Here is a 14376-nt window from a genome sequence, read left to right on the forward strand (position 1 = left end):
TGACTGTTTTCTGGAAGAGCTTTTTTGCTTTGTTTCCCCTGCCATAGAATCGCCTCATCATCCTCTATTACAGACCGAGCTGTGTGAATACTTGGAAGGAGACTGCAGTCCCATGATACAGGTAGGGGCCAGTAAAAGTTCCAGCCCACCATAAAACCTGTTTGTCAGCTGCTGATTGCCAGAAGTCAGCAATTCAAACTGAAATTTCTCCCAGCGAGGGTGTGCCTCACACAACTAGTATGGACAATTTTGGAGGAAAAGTGTTCAGCTGCTTTTGGGACTGAGGCAACAAGAAGGATGTTATTTTCCGCATGTTCAAGTAACTTCTGTTTTAAGCAGCCTTTGTATCTCCAAGTTTTGATAGCAGAGCTGAAAATCTGGAGAACTAGAGGCCAAGATAACACAGTCACGCAAGTTGTAGTCCCCAGGGAATTCCAGCCAAATTTGTCCAACTCAGAACCTTTTTTTAAATTATGATTTGAATACTATACTGTAGAAACTTGCTGGAATTTCACAGCTAAAAGCGCTCAGAGTTTCTTCTTGGTGGGAACAGAATTATAACAAAATCATGCAAGTTGGATCACCAAACCCTACAGTTGAGGCTCTCCTTTGGACTGATCTTTCAGCAGTCCCACCCCCAGCTCAAAGCAGGTCGCTCAGGGCTGTGTCAAGCTGAGGTCTGAACATCTCCAACTGGAGGACTGTAGGATTAGAAGTCAGCAGCAGAAGGAAGAAGATGGAAAGAGGGTGGATAAATAGAATGAAGATTTATACCTGAAAGGAGAATTAGGACCTTCTGGGAGAGGAGATTGGGAGTTCAGTGAGAAGTCAGGACAGAGCAGACGGGCTGGCCAACACAAGGATGAGGTAAGGACAACGGATGAGAAGAAAAGACCAGACTGGGACTTGCTAAAGGAGAACAGGACTCCATATGGATTTTTTCATAGCTCCCCTTTCCTTTTGCTCCAGAATAAAACCAGCATCATCTGTTGGAAAGGTCTAATCAGATTCTTTACCTTGCAACCTACATTACAAAAGTTTAACGTGCACAGTGAATGAGACCAGGTGGAGGGAAAGGATAGCATTTTAAGACACCTGACAAAGTGCTGCTCTGAGGAACTGGATGCTGCTTTTTCTGCTGCAGTTTTCCCTTACAATGGTGACCAAGTGAGTTGTGGCAGCATTGGTAGGATCTCAAACTGAGGAGGAGGGAAAGGGGGCAAGAAGTAGCTTGAGAAGGAAGGGGAAGAAACAGTGGAGGAAGGCACCAGCCTACTCACTCATGGGTGAGGAGGACTTTGAAGCTATTTCCCAGTGCAGACAACCCTGGGGATGGAGAGAAGCCTGCTGCAGCTTCCAAAAAGTGAAGAAAGGTAGGGGGTGGGTAGGACTTTGTGTCATCAACAGCCAGTTTCTTGCTATTGACTCAGCAAAAGTGGCACGCCATTGCCTAGAATTACAGCAGGCAGGCACATCCTTAGGGGTTTTTCTTCTCTCTGATCACTTGCACCTGATGTTGAGGTGCTCATTTGACTACTTGTTCTTCATACTTGCTTTTGAGACCCTAGGGTCTGATTTCCATTCCCAGATATAAATGAGGAAAAGAGGTCCATTACTTGGAACATACAGTATAAAGTTCTTCGTAACATATTAGTACTGCGACAAATCAGTTCCCAGGTGCTACAAACAGGACAGACCAAAGTATTTCTGGCCTTCATTTCTCTTTACCTGGGTTCCCATCTCACCTCCTCACAAGAATTTTGGAAAAATAAATTGATGTGTGGAGCAGCTACATACAGCAGAGTAACATGCTGTGACAAAAGTCAAAAAGACACTCATATTAGACTCTCTCTACCCTTAGACTGACAACGTCTCTTCATCCTGTGACTATACAAAGTGGCAGATATTGAGATCATCCTGTGTGCCAGGGCTTAAATACTAGTCAGCAAGGAAGGCCAGGGGGTCATACTCAAAATAACAAGAGGCAGAACAGAACAATGACCATCCGTGCACTCAGTGAACACTGTCTACCCTGCTCACAAAATGATTTGGGAGTCCAGTGGAAAATACAATCCATGAAGATGTAATTAAATACCACATCACAAACTACGTGCAAAACAAGCTAAATTAAGATGGCATGGGAAAATAGAATTCTGCATTGCCTTTGCTTTGGTTGGGGGTATGAGTTCAACATATAACGTTCCCTGAAAACAGTGTCTGAGCTTGTTTATATGTGTAAGTGTGTGGGCCTATATACTTTGCATTCTGTATTTTCACTGCAAAATTTATGTATTTGCCACTTCAGAATTGCCTACGAACACTAACAGATTTTCAACCTTAAACGTTACCTGGTAAACCCAGTGCTATATTATTTGGATCTGTTGCCACTCAAATAAAAACCACTAACTTCTCAATTTGGATCTAATTTTTGACATCACATCTGGCCCCGCACTGTGTCCAGCTCTGGGCTCCCCAGTACAAGAAAGATATGGACTTACTGGAATGAGTCCAGCAAAAAGCCACAAAGATGATTAAGGGAGTGGAGCATTTTTTATATTAGCAGCAGCTGAGAGCTGGGACTGTTCAGCCTGGAGAAGGGGGTTCTTATCAATGCGTATATATGCCTGATGGGAGGGAATGAAGATGAGGGAGCCAGACTCCTCTCAGTAACACCCAGTGAGAGGACAAGAAGACAAGGCAACGGACACAAATTAAAACACACATGAAATTCCATCTAAACACAAGAGAACCCTTTTTTTTTTTTTACTGTGAGAGCGATCAAACACTGGCATAGGTTCCCCAGACCGGTTCTGGAGTCTCTATCTGTGGAGATATTCACCTGGATACAGTACTGGGCAATCTGCTCTAGCTGACCCTGCTTGAGCAAAGAGGTTGGACAAGATGACCTCAAGATGTCCCTTCTAACACAAATAACTCTGTGATTCTGTAAAATCAGAATAATTTCCCTAGTTTGAACCTTTGGTATCATTCATCACAATGTTTGCTATTTAAGTAAGAGTAAGGCATATATAGTCTCCTATGAACAGCGCCAAACTGGTCCTTGCAGTCATGTCACAAAACTCCATTTTTGGTTATTACATAGAAAAGATGTTCCACAAACATTTCCCAGCTTCATGATAATGGCAAATCAAAATGGTACTGGAGTTACTGTAGCTAGGTCTTTACAGGGACTGAAATTTGGACTTCAAAAGAACTGTCTGCGTGTTCAAAGTTAAATGTCTGCTTAAGTGTTTTACTTAAGGGGGGCCTGAATTACAGTGCCATTCAAAAAGGTAATTACAGTTATTAAAATCATGTGTAAAGCACTGTTGATTCAATGTTTCATTGTACATGATATATAGCTATATTAATTATTTTATTAGACATTCATAATGTTGCCAATATGATGCAAAGCAGTTACCACAAAGTATTTGCTGGTTTGGGGGAGGAAACAGACCATCTGCAATGGAACTACTTCATTTGGAAGGCAAGAAAAGGCAATAACCTAAGGCTCTTCCTGGACAAGTTCTACCCTACTTGGCAGACAGTATAACTGCAGAGTTCCCCTCTGCATGCAATGGCACACAGAACAGAGAAATTTATTTACGAGCCTATCCAGCTCTGCATAGAATACAAAACAAAATTACAAGCCCTCCCACTCTACACTTTGCCCTCCCCTCAGAGGACACTGAGAAGGGAAATAAAATACAATTTACTTTAACCTTGTTTTCAACTTTATTAGACATTACAGGTCATCTGGCACGTTATTCTTTTTTCACAACATCTCCTTCTCAAGTAATTTTTTAAGAGTTCAGTATAAACAGAGAATGCCTGACTTGCTACATGGGTGTACAGCGTTGCTGTTTATCAATCCCGTGACATCTTATGTGCACAATATAGACTCTTCATGCTAGCTATATCATGTCTGTTTGATAGGACTTTTTTAAAAAAAAGCTGAGGGCATACTCTCGAACACAACAGTGGGTCAAAAGGCCTGTGGTAGAGGGCCTGATAAGGATTCAGAAGCTGAGCTGAATTAATTTGCAACCTATGTTTTCAAAGGCTGCTGAGTATATTATGCTATGGTAAGATTAAGTAAATGTCAGGTTGCCTAGAGCTCTCGCATAGATATGTCTTCTATTATTACTCAAATTTAAATAAACAAATTTACATTTACCGTACCTTTAGCTGAAGCACCAAGTCCATGCAGTATTTGCCAAGAGGGTTTATGTCGTTCAAGATGAGTGCAATTATAATATCAATCCCATTAGATTCATGGGTGGCTATGCAAGTCTGCAAAATAAGAGAAGGGAGTCGGGGGGAGAGGGAGGGAAGGAAGGGGAAAAAGAGGGAGATGGGACAGGTGGAGGGAGGGAGGCAGAGAGAGAATATGCACATCAGAAATTTTCCAAAAAAAGGACCTAGAACTTGAAAGACCTTGTAACAGCAATGAACCTCCCAGCCAAAGCAGAGCAACCTGAAAATATGCCACAAGAGGCACTGGGGGAGACTTGTGTAGTACAGAACTAACCCCAATACTGCCAGTAGTGAAGTACACAACTGGAAAAGAGGTGGTGCAAGCTAAAATATGGTTGCAGTGAATCATGCAGCATTTGGCACCAAGTGGTACAAGTTAGAGACGGCAGCCCACAGGAGCACTGCCAGATTCAACTGAACACACATGCAGAGACATAAAAGACATGCTTGAATGTAGGCACAATGAAATTTGCACAATCAAGTTCTTAATTTGCATTCAGAAACCGGCATTAGTATTGTTGTTATGGCATGAATTGTTTGCAAAGATTACAGTTTTCTACATGCATCTGGACATGTCCTACACAGAAGGACATTTCTAGACTTGGAATTCAAAGCTGTAATTATGACCAACAGTACTTCCCAAATACTTTTACAGCGGGAGTCCCAGACCTTCTAAGCCTTGAAAAGAAGTGTCAGTTATACAAGCCTATAGTATTTTTTTTTCTAACAGGTTGATAGGATTATAGGACAGGAAAAGTTTTCCAGAAAGACAGAGAGATGGCTAAAAACGAAAATGAAAGCGTGGAGCATTTGCCTCTGAAATACACGGAATCAGACTTGCCGTTGGTGTAAACCAGCATATCTCAAATCCTGAGTCACTTCCCACCAGGTAGGTCTAAGTAATTAAGTGTAACTAATCATTCCCTTCCATTATCACTGTTACTCAAGTAAACTTGTCGGAGAACAGGTTAACTTGATACATAGATTTTGAGGTTTTTTTATCTCCAGTCCAGTAATTATTCTTTTTTTTACATACGTTTTTCCCATCCATTAGTGAATCAAATATCACTGTTTAAAATTTCGTCCACCAAAGGATTTTTGTTTGTTTGTTTTTAAAGCATTAAGTAAAGGCTGTTGACTACCAGCAATGCCAATAGAAGCACTTTGCACTTCATTTGTGCATGTTAATGAAGTAGCATTAATACTGCATGTATTTCTTCAGCTATTTCTAGTTTCAAGAACAGATTGCCTCTGTAATTTTGAGCACCATAATTTTCCCATTGCTAATCCATAGTAAAAATTCTTAAATTTCATCCGCTGTGACAACCTCACTACAGTTATCTTCAGCTCAAATATAGCAGCATGTAACTACATTCTTTACCTTTCTATACTGCCTCAGCCCAGCACTAAAGAGACATCTACCAAAAGTCACAGCTATGTGACTTAAAAAGACTGCATCAAGCAAGGCACAGAAGATTAGAAGCACAATCTTTAGTCTCATCCATTTCACTACTGCATCATAATTGAAGAATGCTGACAGGTCATATAGCAGGACAGTAAGTTAAACTTTGGGGTAGTTATGTGAATAGAGTAAAGTAAATGTTAACAGCCTATATAAACACCAGCAACGAGAAAATGTATGAAAATGAAGAAAAGATTATGTATGCAACATACTTCCACAACTTTGACTTGAAATCCAGTCTCACAAAGTGAGGTTTAAGCCATGGACCCACTGACATAAGACAAACTCTCTCCAAAAGGACTGGAAACCGTCCAGGTAATCAGACATACTACAGAAAGAAACTACATTGAGTTCTGACTTTAAAGGATTGCTCAGGTCTTATGAAAGCTTGAAATGGGTTAAGCCTCACCATAGCAATTACAAGTGAATTTATGTTGTTAAGAACACCGAAAGGTTTATGATAAGCACACAGATACCATACATTCAGGTATATTCTTCTGCACCCACAAGTTATTTGAGCCCTACCTGATTTTCATGGCATGGACCTTGGCAATATTCGGTCAAACTTTCCAGCGTCTGGTTCACAAGAGCCACATTCCTCTCATTGATGTAAAGCCCCAGTAAGCCCAGTCCACCTGTTGTGCTTCCACAGATACAGTCCAAAAACTGAAGGGTCTCACAAACAAGGTTGTAATTTGTTTTATTGTTCTGATGTCTTAAAAAATTCTAGTGAATGGAGAAAAGGAACAACAAAAAAAAAACAACAAAAAACCAAGAGGGTGAGAGTCAAGTCAAACACACATTCGTTTTCATGAAAATATTAAAGGGAACAATTTAAGACCATGACCACTATACCTTAGGTATGGAAGTACAGTACACTGTAGAAAATATATTTTGCCTTAGTGCAGCAGTTGAGGACCATTATCTGATAAAATCAGTAGAGAAAGAAGGGCTTCGGAAAGTGAACTTTGCAAACATCTGCACTGGCCTTAAATGTCTTATATATGTCTTGCCTATATTTCCCATCCATCTTTTTATTACGACCCTTCTTGTGGAAGCTTCTTGCACTGCAGCTGAGCAGGTATGGTGGCACACTACGACTGCTCTTCGGCCGTGTCAGCGCAGAATGGTAGCTTAGTTCAAACGACCCCCAACACTGCTTTAAGGGAGGCTGCTGGACATGGCACTGAGGTATATTTGCAGAAGATTCATTTTGCAAAGGTTGTGATGGGGACAGTAACGTCTACCAGAGGAACTCATAGCAGGGATACACACAGCATCTTAAGGTCTTCAATCGTAATACCTAGGGAAAATAGCAGTACCCAAACTTTAACCAGAAACTTCCTGTGGTCTTCAAGCCTGTGGTACGTAATCCACCATTTGCACATAGAAACCATACTAACAGGGACACTTAGACATTTTTGAGTTCTGAGCGGCTATGCTGCAGTCCCCAAGCAACGCTGAGGACACGAACACGTGCTCAAACAGAGCATGCAAATAGTTCTTGAAAAGGGTTATTTTATCCCTTGGATGAAAAGAACACAATATTTTAGACACCCCTATTCTGTAACAGGAACCAGGCACAGGCATGTTTTGCTTCCCTCATGAAGTTCCAGCTCCTCTGATACTTCTCTTGAAGTTCAGCACAAAACCACTTTACCTGGAGCTCTCGGTTGTGGTTCTCGCACAGCAGCTGAAGAAATCTCAGTATTGGCTGCATGATTGCAATGGCAGGGCTCATGATTGCTTCTTCTGTGGACTTCTCTTCTGCATTTGCAGCATCTGTTCCTGAGCCCATAAGATCTACTTCTGGGTCCATTTCTCTTCTATACACAGAGTAAGCCTTGGATGTTGCAGAAGATGCTTCTGTTAACTGTCCTTTCATACCCTCTTTCAGATGCAGGGTTGAATCCTTTACTGAAAAGAAGATAATTTTCCTTCATTTTTGAAACTCTTTCTCCTCGTTTGATTAAACAATAAGAAACAATAATAACAAATGCAACTTTTTCTTTGTTGGTGTCTAACTTTTCGAAGACCTCTAGGCAACTTACAAAGAATATCAAAGCATCATTCATGGAGGGATAGCATGTTCCAAATAAACCACAAACCAGAGTGAAACAAAACATTAAAACAAAAAGCCCTACTATTTCTCTCCCATATACAATAAATGATGAGAACAATGGAAGGACCACAGGGTGGGAAATCAGTTCCTGCGCTTGCTCTTGTGAAATAGCCCCATTAGCAGCAGCTTCTACTTGTGCTTCTCTAAAAATACGGTTCTATATCTTCTACTGGTGTAAACTGGCATAGCTTCACTGATTTCATCAAAGCTAACTCCTGGCAATCAGTTTAAGAGATAGCCTATAATTTAGGGAAAAACACGCAAAAGATGCAAATCAGCAATGATAAATATTAAATCGTATTGATAAATGCAACATAGTATGAGTGGTGCAGTACATGTAGTTTGACTATAATGCGCTTCTCCCTCTTTTACATGTGTGCCTCCTTACCTCTCTTTTTGGGAACGGATATGGTTAGGTCACTATCATCATCTTTCTTTTTGCTCCCCAAATCAATAGTGTTCACTGTCACTGTCGATCGTATCTCCTGCTGAGCAGCTTTCATGCGGTCATACAAGACTTTAAAGAATTTTTCGGACTTTTTTTGCTCCTTCAGTTGCTGGTAAGTTGAATACTGCAAAAAATATTCTTTAGATATCAATCTTCTAAGGAAGAAGAAATACAAAAATACATTCTTTTTTGTAAAACAAACAAATAATTACTTCGCTTTCACAGAACAAATGTTGGCCACTGCCTGACCAGTTCTTTCACAAAGTGATATACAAGGCCGGTAACAAAGATCGATGATAACATTTTTAAATTTGGATAAAATGGTGAACACTGTTATTTGCAATTTTTAAAATGTCACAATATTACACCTGAAGTTAAATTACTTTGTGACACTCTCCATTTCTCCAGGCATTCTAGAGCTATAATATTCCATCTAAAAATAATAGTGAAAAGTAATTGTTATTATGTAACAACAAAAGGAAGCATGAAACATCCACTGTGTAATCTTAGAGTTTAGATTATTTACATTCTTTGTACTTCACACAGAATTGGAATTAATATTTTAGGTTATTAAGTCCAGTCCCTTAGTATTACTGTCAAGCAGGCTGAGTACAATTTCCAATAGTTTAGAAACTCTATCTTAAAGTAAAAGCCTTTTACAGCCCCTAACAATTCATTCACGGAAAGCTGTAACAAAATCTCTCTTCTTTAATATTTTTGGACACTCTCTAGAAGTCATAGATCATATTATCTTTCTTACAGCACAAAGATACAAGAAGGGATTCCTCCATTTAAGTCTTGCAATGAGGTACAAGTTGGTTATTTAGGCTCCCTTCACAGGCAATAACAAGATATGGGAAATGCAGGGAGTGATTCGTACCACCTCTCCTCTCTTATCATAACTCTGCTGATCATACAGTAAGAATAAACAATCATCTTATTTGGCTAAAGTTGGGTAAAAGGGATATCATTCACAAAAACTAGAAGCCGCAGTTTAAAGTAGTTATTTTCTATGGAATGGGATAATGGTCTTCTCACAAACTGGCCAGGTTTTCTTTCTTCAGAGATTTTGATAAATGTCCCTAAATGTTTCCAGAAAACAATTTAATTTTTTTGCTATTATAGACTTGAAAGTATTGTAATTTTTAATTTTACAAAGAGAGATATGAACTAACTGGACATAATGCTCGCATGACAAAGACTAGATTAAAAGAAGCACTGTGCTACACAGAAAGGGACAGCTGAAAAATGTTTTCATCTATTTAAGAGTCTATACCATAAGATATTGCATAATAACAGAGTATATTTACATCTGTATTATAGGGATACATATTATAATAATAAACTTTTCACAGAACTCACAGCAAAAAGGTTCTTTTTATTTGTCTCCAGACTACATGTATTTGAAAATCAATACACGAATAAGTAAACGAAATAAGTACCTGTGTTTGCGTATTTCCACCTTCAAGCAACGCAATACCAAGCAAAATGCCTTCTGAGAAAATTCTGTCATTTTTGGTGTTTACTATAACATCTATGACTAGTTCTGATGCACCTTCTTTATCCAGAAGGCACTGAATATCAAACATGGTTACCCCAGACTTATCTGAGTCTTGTACTGAAAATCCACCTGCAAATTAGATAAATACGTACCGTTCATGTTTGTTTCACACATGTATATGAAAATTAATTTATTAGTAACAATAACTTTGTCTTATGTACACAGTAGCAATGTAATAAATTTAATTTTGAAAATCTGTTTCAGGCAAAATTCCCCTTGACACAAACAAGATTTTTGTGTGAAATTGCAATGTTGGGCTCTAAGAATAAGAAATAAAAAAAAAAAAACGAACCATTGTTCTATCGTGATATTCAGACAACAAAGAAGTTGCAAATGACACTGGGGTCCACCAAACCACTTTTCTAATTCTGCTGCTGCGTACACTAAACTGTGTGTATGGTCAGTGGTCTGAGACCACTTTTAAATCTGCTTTTCAATCTCAGGCCTAATCTATACAAAGATTGTGTACTGGTAAGTCCACTCTGGTTACAGGTATGACCCTCTAGCCAAAAGCTTTTGCCAGTATAACTCCTAGATCACTAACATCATGGTGATGTTCTTTAAGAACAGAGACTTGAGTTAATCCAAATTAAAGGTGTGGTTATAAGGAATTTTGTTAATTTGTATTAGTTCATTAAATCAACCATCTTTTATTATCACAGATTATCATCTTTCCTGCTACACGTACTTTTATACAGATGTAACTGCATCTACTTCATTAGGAAAAATATAGTACTGCTTTAATCAGCCAGTACTGCTTTGATTAAACTGATTAAAACTGTTCAGACTTCATGATGAAGCCATACAAACACACACACACACACACACACACAGTTTTTAGAGAGACAACTAAAAAAATAGTAAATATTTACTCTCCTGTTTGTTAGGAAGCATAATTTGGTATACAGGATATTAAGACTGTAAATATTTCCAGTGTCTACACTGAAATAGTCAAGGAAGATCGGTTGGGTAACACTCGGAAATGCCCACAATTCTGGGCATGCCTTTATTATTTTCACTCTGAGGGTAGTGAGGCACAGGAACAAATTGCCCAGGGAAGTTGTGGATGCCCCATCCCTGGAAGTGTTCAAGGCCAGGCTGGATGGGGCTTTGAGTAACCTGGTCTAGTGGGAGGTGTCCCTGCCCATGGCAGGGGGGTTGGAACCAGACGATCTTTAAGGTCCCTTCCAACCTAAACCATTCTATGATTCTATGAATATATGCTGAAAATGCAATGTCAAGTATTTTGACCTGGCTCTGTACCTAGCTTCTGCCTCATTTCCAATGACATACCTTATTTTGGGTTTTCTTAGAAACCACTCTACTGTAACTCCCCGTGGCTTCTATAACAGAATCACACAAAAAATTAAGTTACAAGAGACCTACACCGACCATATACTCAAACTTCCTGCTCATGGTAGTTAGTGCAGGTTCGTCTGAGTCTTGTATGGTAAAATTGTAAGAAGAACTGACACATTCTGCAGCTTCTCAGGGAAATCTGTTCCATTGCCTAATCAGTATGTTTGCAATAAGCTTTTCCTTACATCTTATTTTTCTCATGTATCAATAAAGAATCTGGAATTCCAAGAAAGTTCTTAGTTTCCAGAAACAGCAACATCTGTATTCAACTATTTTGTGCTTTGCTGGATTTCTGGATGTGGATTTACTGGCAAATTAAAATGGTGTTATCAATTGGAAATGAATGGAATAATTTATTGGGGGGCATGGGGAAAGTCCCTACTCCTGTACCGCCAAATGCACACCAGCCAAGACAAACGTATGCAACTTAAAAATAAGAAAAGTCTGATACTACCTCTCTTCTAACTGATTACAGTACGTGTTTGATTTATTTACCAACTGAATTCTTGGAGCCCTTCCAACGTGCCTATTAGAAAAAACGGTGCTGCTAATTTTGTTCTCTTTAAATGATCTGTGTTGACTTACCTCCCACTTGTGCAGTTTTGCTGTAGCTGGCAGACAGAGGCCCATTCATACCACTTCCACATTCTCCTTTAAAGTAGCGATATAGGAGTATTTTCCTTAAAGTGTTGCCCTTTAAGAGAAAGAAAAATAGAAGAAATTAGAGTTGTGGCCAATTCCCTTTGTTTGAAAAGCAAGCTGTTTAACATAGATACATAATTTATTACATCTTCCTGTTACAATTAGTAAGCATACAAATAGTAAAGTTGTCCAGAAAACAAATATCTAATGGTCTTATCTAACAAATCTCATGGGAAGAGTTCTAAAATACTGTTGTATAAACTTTCTTTGAATTTTCTTTTAAACTTATTGATTATAAATAAAATACCTCCAACTCAATAATTCTTACTGTCTTTCTGTAAGGTGTGTATATTGAAACAAGTTCTACAAAGAGCCAATACTCTGAAGTCAGTGTGTCTGTGCCCTACCCTGCCATGGCAGTACTTTCTTCCTATTTTTTGCAGCTGAGTAGTATCACTCCTTTTTCTCTGATCTCAGATAATCCAGCTGATCATCTGAAAGAAGCCACATCACATGAAATATTAAAACAGAGATATGACATTTGATAGAATAGCTTAAAAAGCATTCTCTGTATCTCCTTGTTCCTTTAGTTTCAAAACCACAAGCAGTCAAAATTTGCATGCAGCTCTCTGAAGATCTTCCCTTTCATTTTGCTTACATTCTGCAACACAAGACATGCTGAATTAAGAGCTGGGGGTACCAACTACTTGGAATTTTTATTTTGCCTTCAGTCTCCTGGAAACACCTGCAGTCAATGCTTAGTTTTACAGAGGCAGAAGGTGACACAACTATAGGTGTACGTGTAACCTAAGGTTTTACAAAGAAAAGGGTATGGCAAGGTCCCCGATGACTACCACAGAAAGGGAAAAATTGTTCATTTCAACAGCTTGGAAGCAAAGTGGGACAACTTCTTCCTTACTTTTACTCACCTACGGGTTTTAATGAAAAACGGTTCTTAAAAATATGTGTACCAGAAGCATTCTCAGTACTTACCAGCTCACCATTGCCTGCACATTAGTACAGGAGTCAACTTTTCAATCAAAACATCTCTGTGGCCACCACAGACAGCAAGCAGTGTGGAAGACAGTGCCAGACACACCTCAGGATGCACTACTTGCACTCCCACTTCTCTGTTAAATTAGCAATATTTCCAAGAGCAACCACAAAGCAGTGGGGCTTCACTGCTTCACGGACCTCAAGGACAATGGGCTTGTGCACCTCAAACAAGTGCCAGAATGCAGTTTTCTATATGCGTAGCCTGATAACACAAAACAGCCATTCTTTCCTAGTTCTCGCATTCTGATGTTTTAATTTGATAATAGTCTCTACAGAGTTCCCTCAAACAGCCAAGAAAAGTACAAGGCCTATAGTTAAATATCAAAAGCTATAAATACAATGGCTGCAAGAAAAATAAAAAGCATCACCTACACATCTGCAGTGCCAGGAAATTTATTAGGTGGATTTTCCAAGTAAGCTTAAACCAGTATGCTCTATGCTACAGAGGAAGACAAAGAACCAGAAGTCTCTGAGGACCTCACACAGAGACAGATTCCTTCCCCACCCAGTTTGTGATGGGGTTTAATCCTGCATGCATGGACAAGGTATGCTAACAAAGCTCGTAAGAAATTTCAAGATGGCTAAGAGCACCAGCTCCTCATGCTCAACATCATGTCTCTAGCTGTGACCAAACTCATGTCTTAGAGGAAAGTGAATCTCGTTTTCCTCATCTCCTGAAGATGACAAATGTATTATTGAAGGAAAAAAAGTTCCCATCAGAACTGATAAACATAGACCAAGAACCAGGGTAAAGTCCCTTTGCAAACTCTCTCAGGCACATATTTCACAGAATCATAAAATCATATCGCACAAATAGGATCACAGAGCAGAAACCTGTCCTAACTCCAGACCAGGACCCGATCCAGAATGGGCACTGCATTGAGACAAGATCTTTTAATCCGGAAGGCTGGCATTTGCCATAGCACTTGATTAACCACTCAGCTTGCGGCAACATCCTCAACCAGCAATCTATGCAGTCTGTTGATGACTAACAGCACCATGGTAAATTATACAAACAGTCACAGTGCAGTCATGGGAAGAAACACCAAAAGCCATCTATATATAGTTAAGAATAATACCCGCGGTCACAAGCTTTATTGTTCAATCAAAACAGTCTTATTTTATCAGGAAGAACGCTTGAGAACATGAAATAGTATTTGACTAATAAACTGAATGATTTAGCACTTCGGTCTCATTGCCTGGAAGTGAGCAACTGTTGGCACATCTCAGAACTTCTTCCTGCCTTGTTACCTTCAAAGACACCAGGAGGAGCAGTGATATGAAGATGTTTCTCCAGCTGGCTATGGAAAGGGGAACCCTGCTCCACCCATATCCAAACTAAGCCAGAGACTTCACTTCTTGTCCAAGGAGCAAGTCTTAATTAGTAGGATTCCCGCTCTCTCTCAGTCTCCCACGAATCCAGACAACACTTACAGTTCTCAGAAGCTAGAGTGTCAAAAGTCAAGCAC

The 14376-nt window shown here is 39.4% G+C and overlaps 1 protein-coding gene across 1 annotated transcript in view; it reads right to left on the reverse strand.

Moving 5' to 3' along the window:
* ITPR2 (inositol 1,4,5-trisphosphate receptor, type 2) overlaps positions 1-14376 on the reverse strand; it is a 229919-nt gene that overhangs the window by 70576 nt on the left and 144967 nt on the right. Inside the window, exons 38-43 of the mRNA XM_009879682.1 lie at positions 11795-11903; positions 9732-9919; positions 8230-8413; positions 7380-7636; positions 6245-6445; positions 4183-4293 (exon numbers count right to left, since the gene is read on the reverse strand). Coding sequence (XP_009877984.1) covers positions 4183-4293; positions 6245-6445; positions 7380-7636; positions 8230-8413; positions 9732-9919; positions 11795-11903 — 1050 coding nt within the window. The remainder of the gene's footprint in view (positions 1-4182; positions 4294-6244; positions 6446-7379; positions 7637-8229; positions 8414-9731; positions 9920-11794; positions 11904-14376) is intronic.

Source organism: Charadrius vociferus, unplaced genomic scaffold (assembly GCF_000708025.1).
Source record: "Charadrius vociferus isolate BGI_N301 unplaced genomic scaffold, ASM70802v2 scaffold90, whole genome shotgun sequence".
Classification (NCBI taxonomy): domain Eukaryota; kingdom Metazoa; phylum Chordata; class Aves; order Charadriiformes; family Charadriidae; genus Charadrius; species Charadrius vociferus.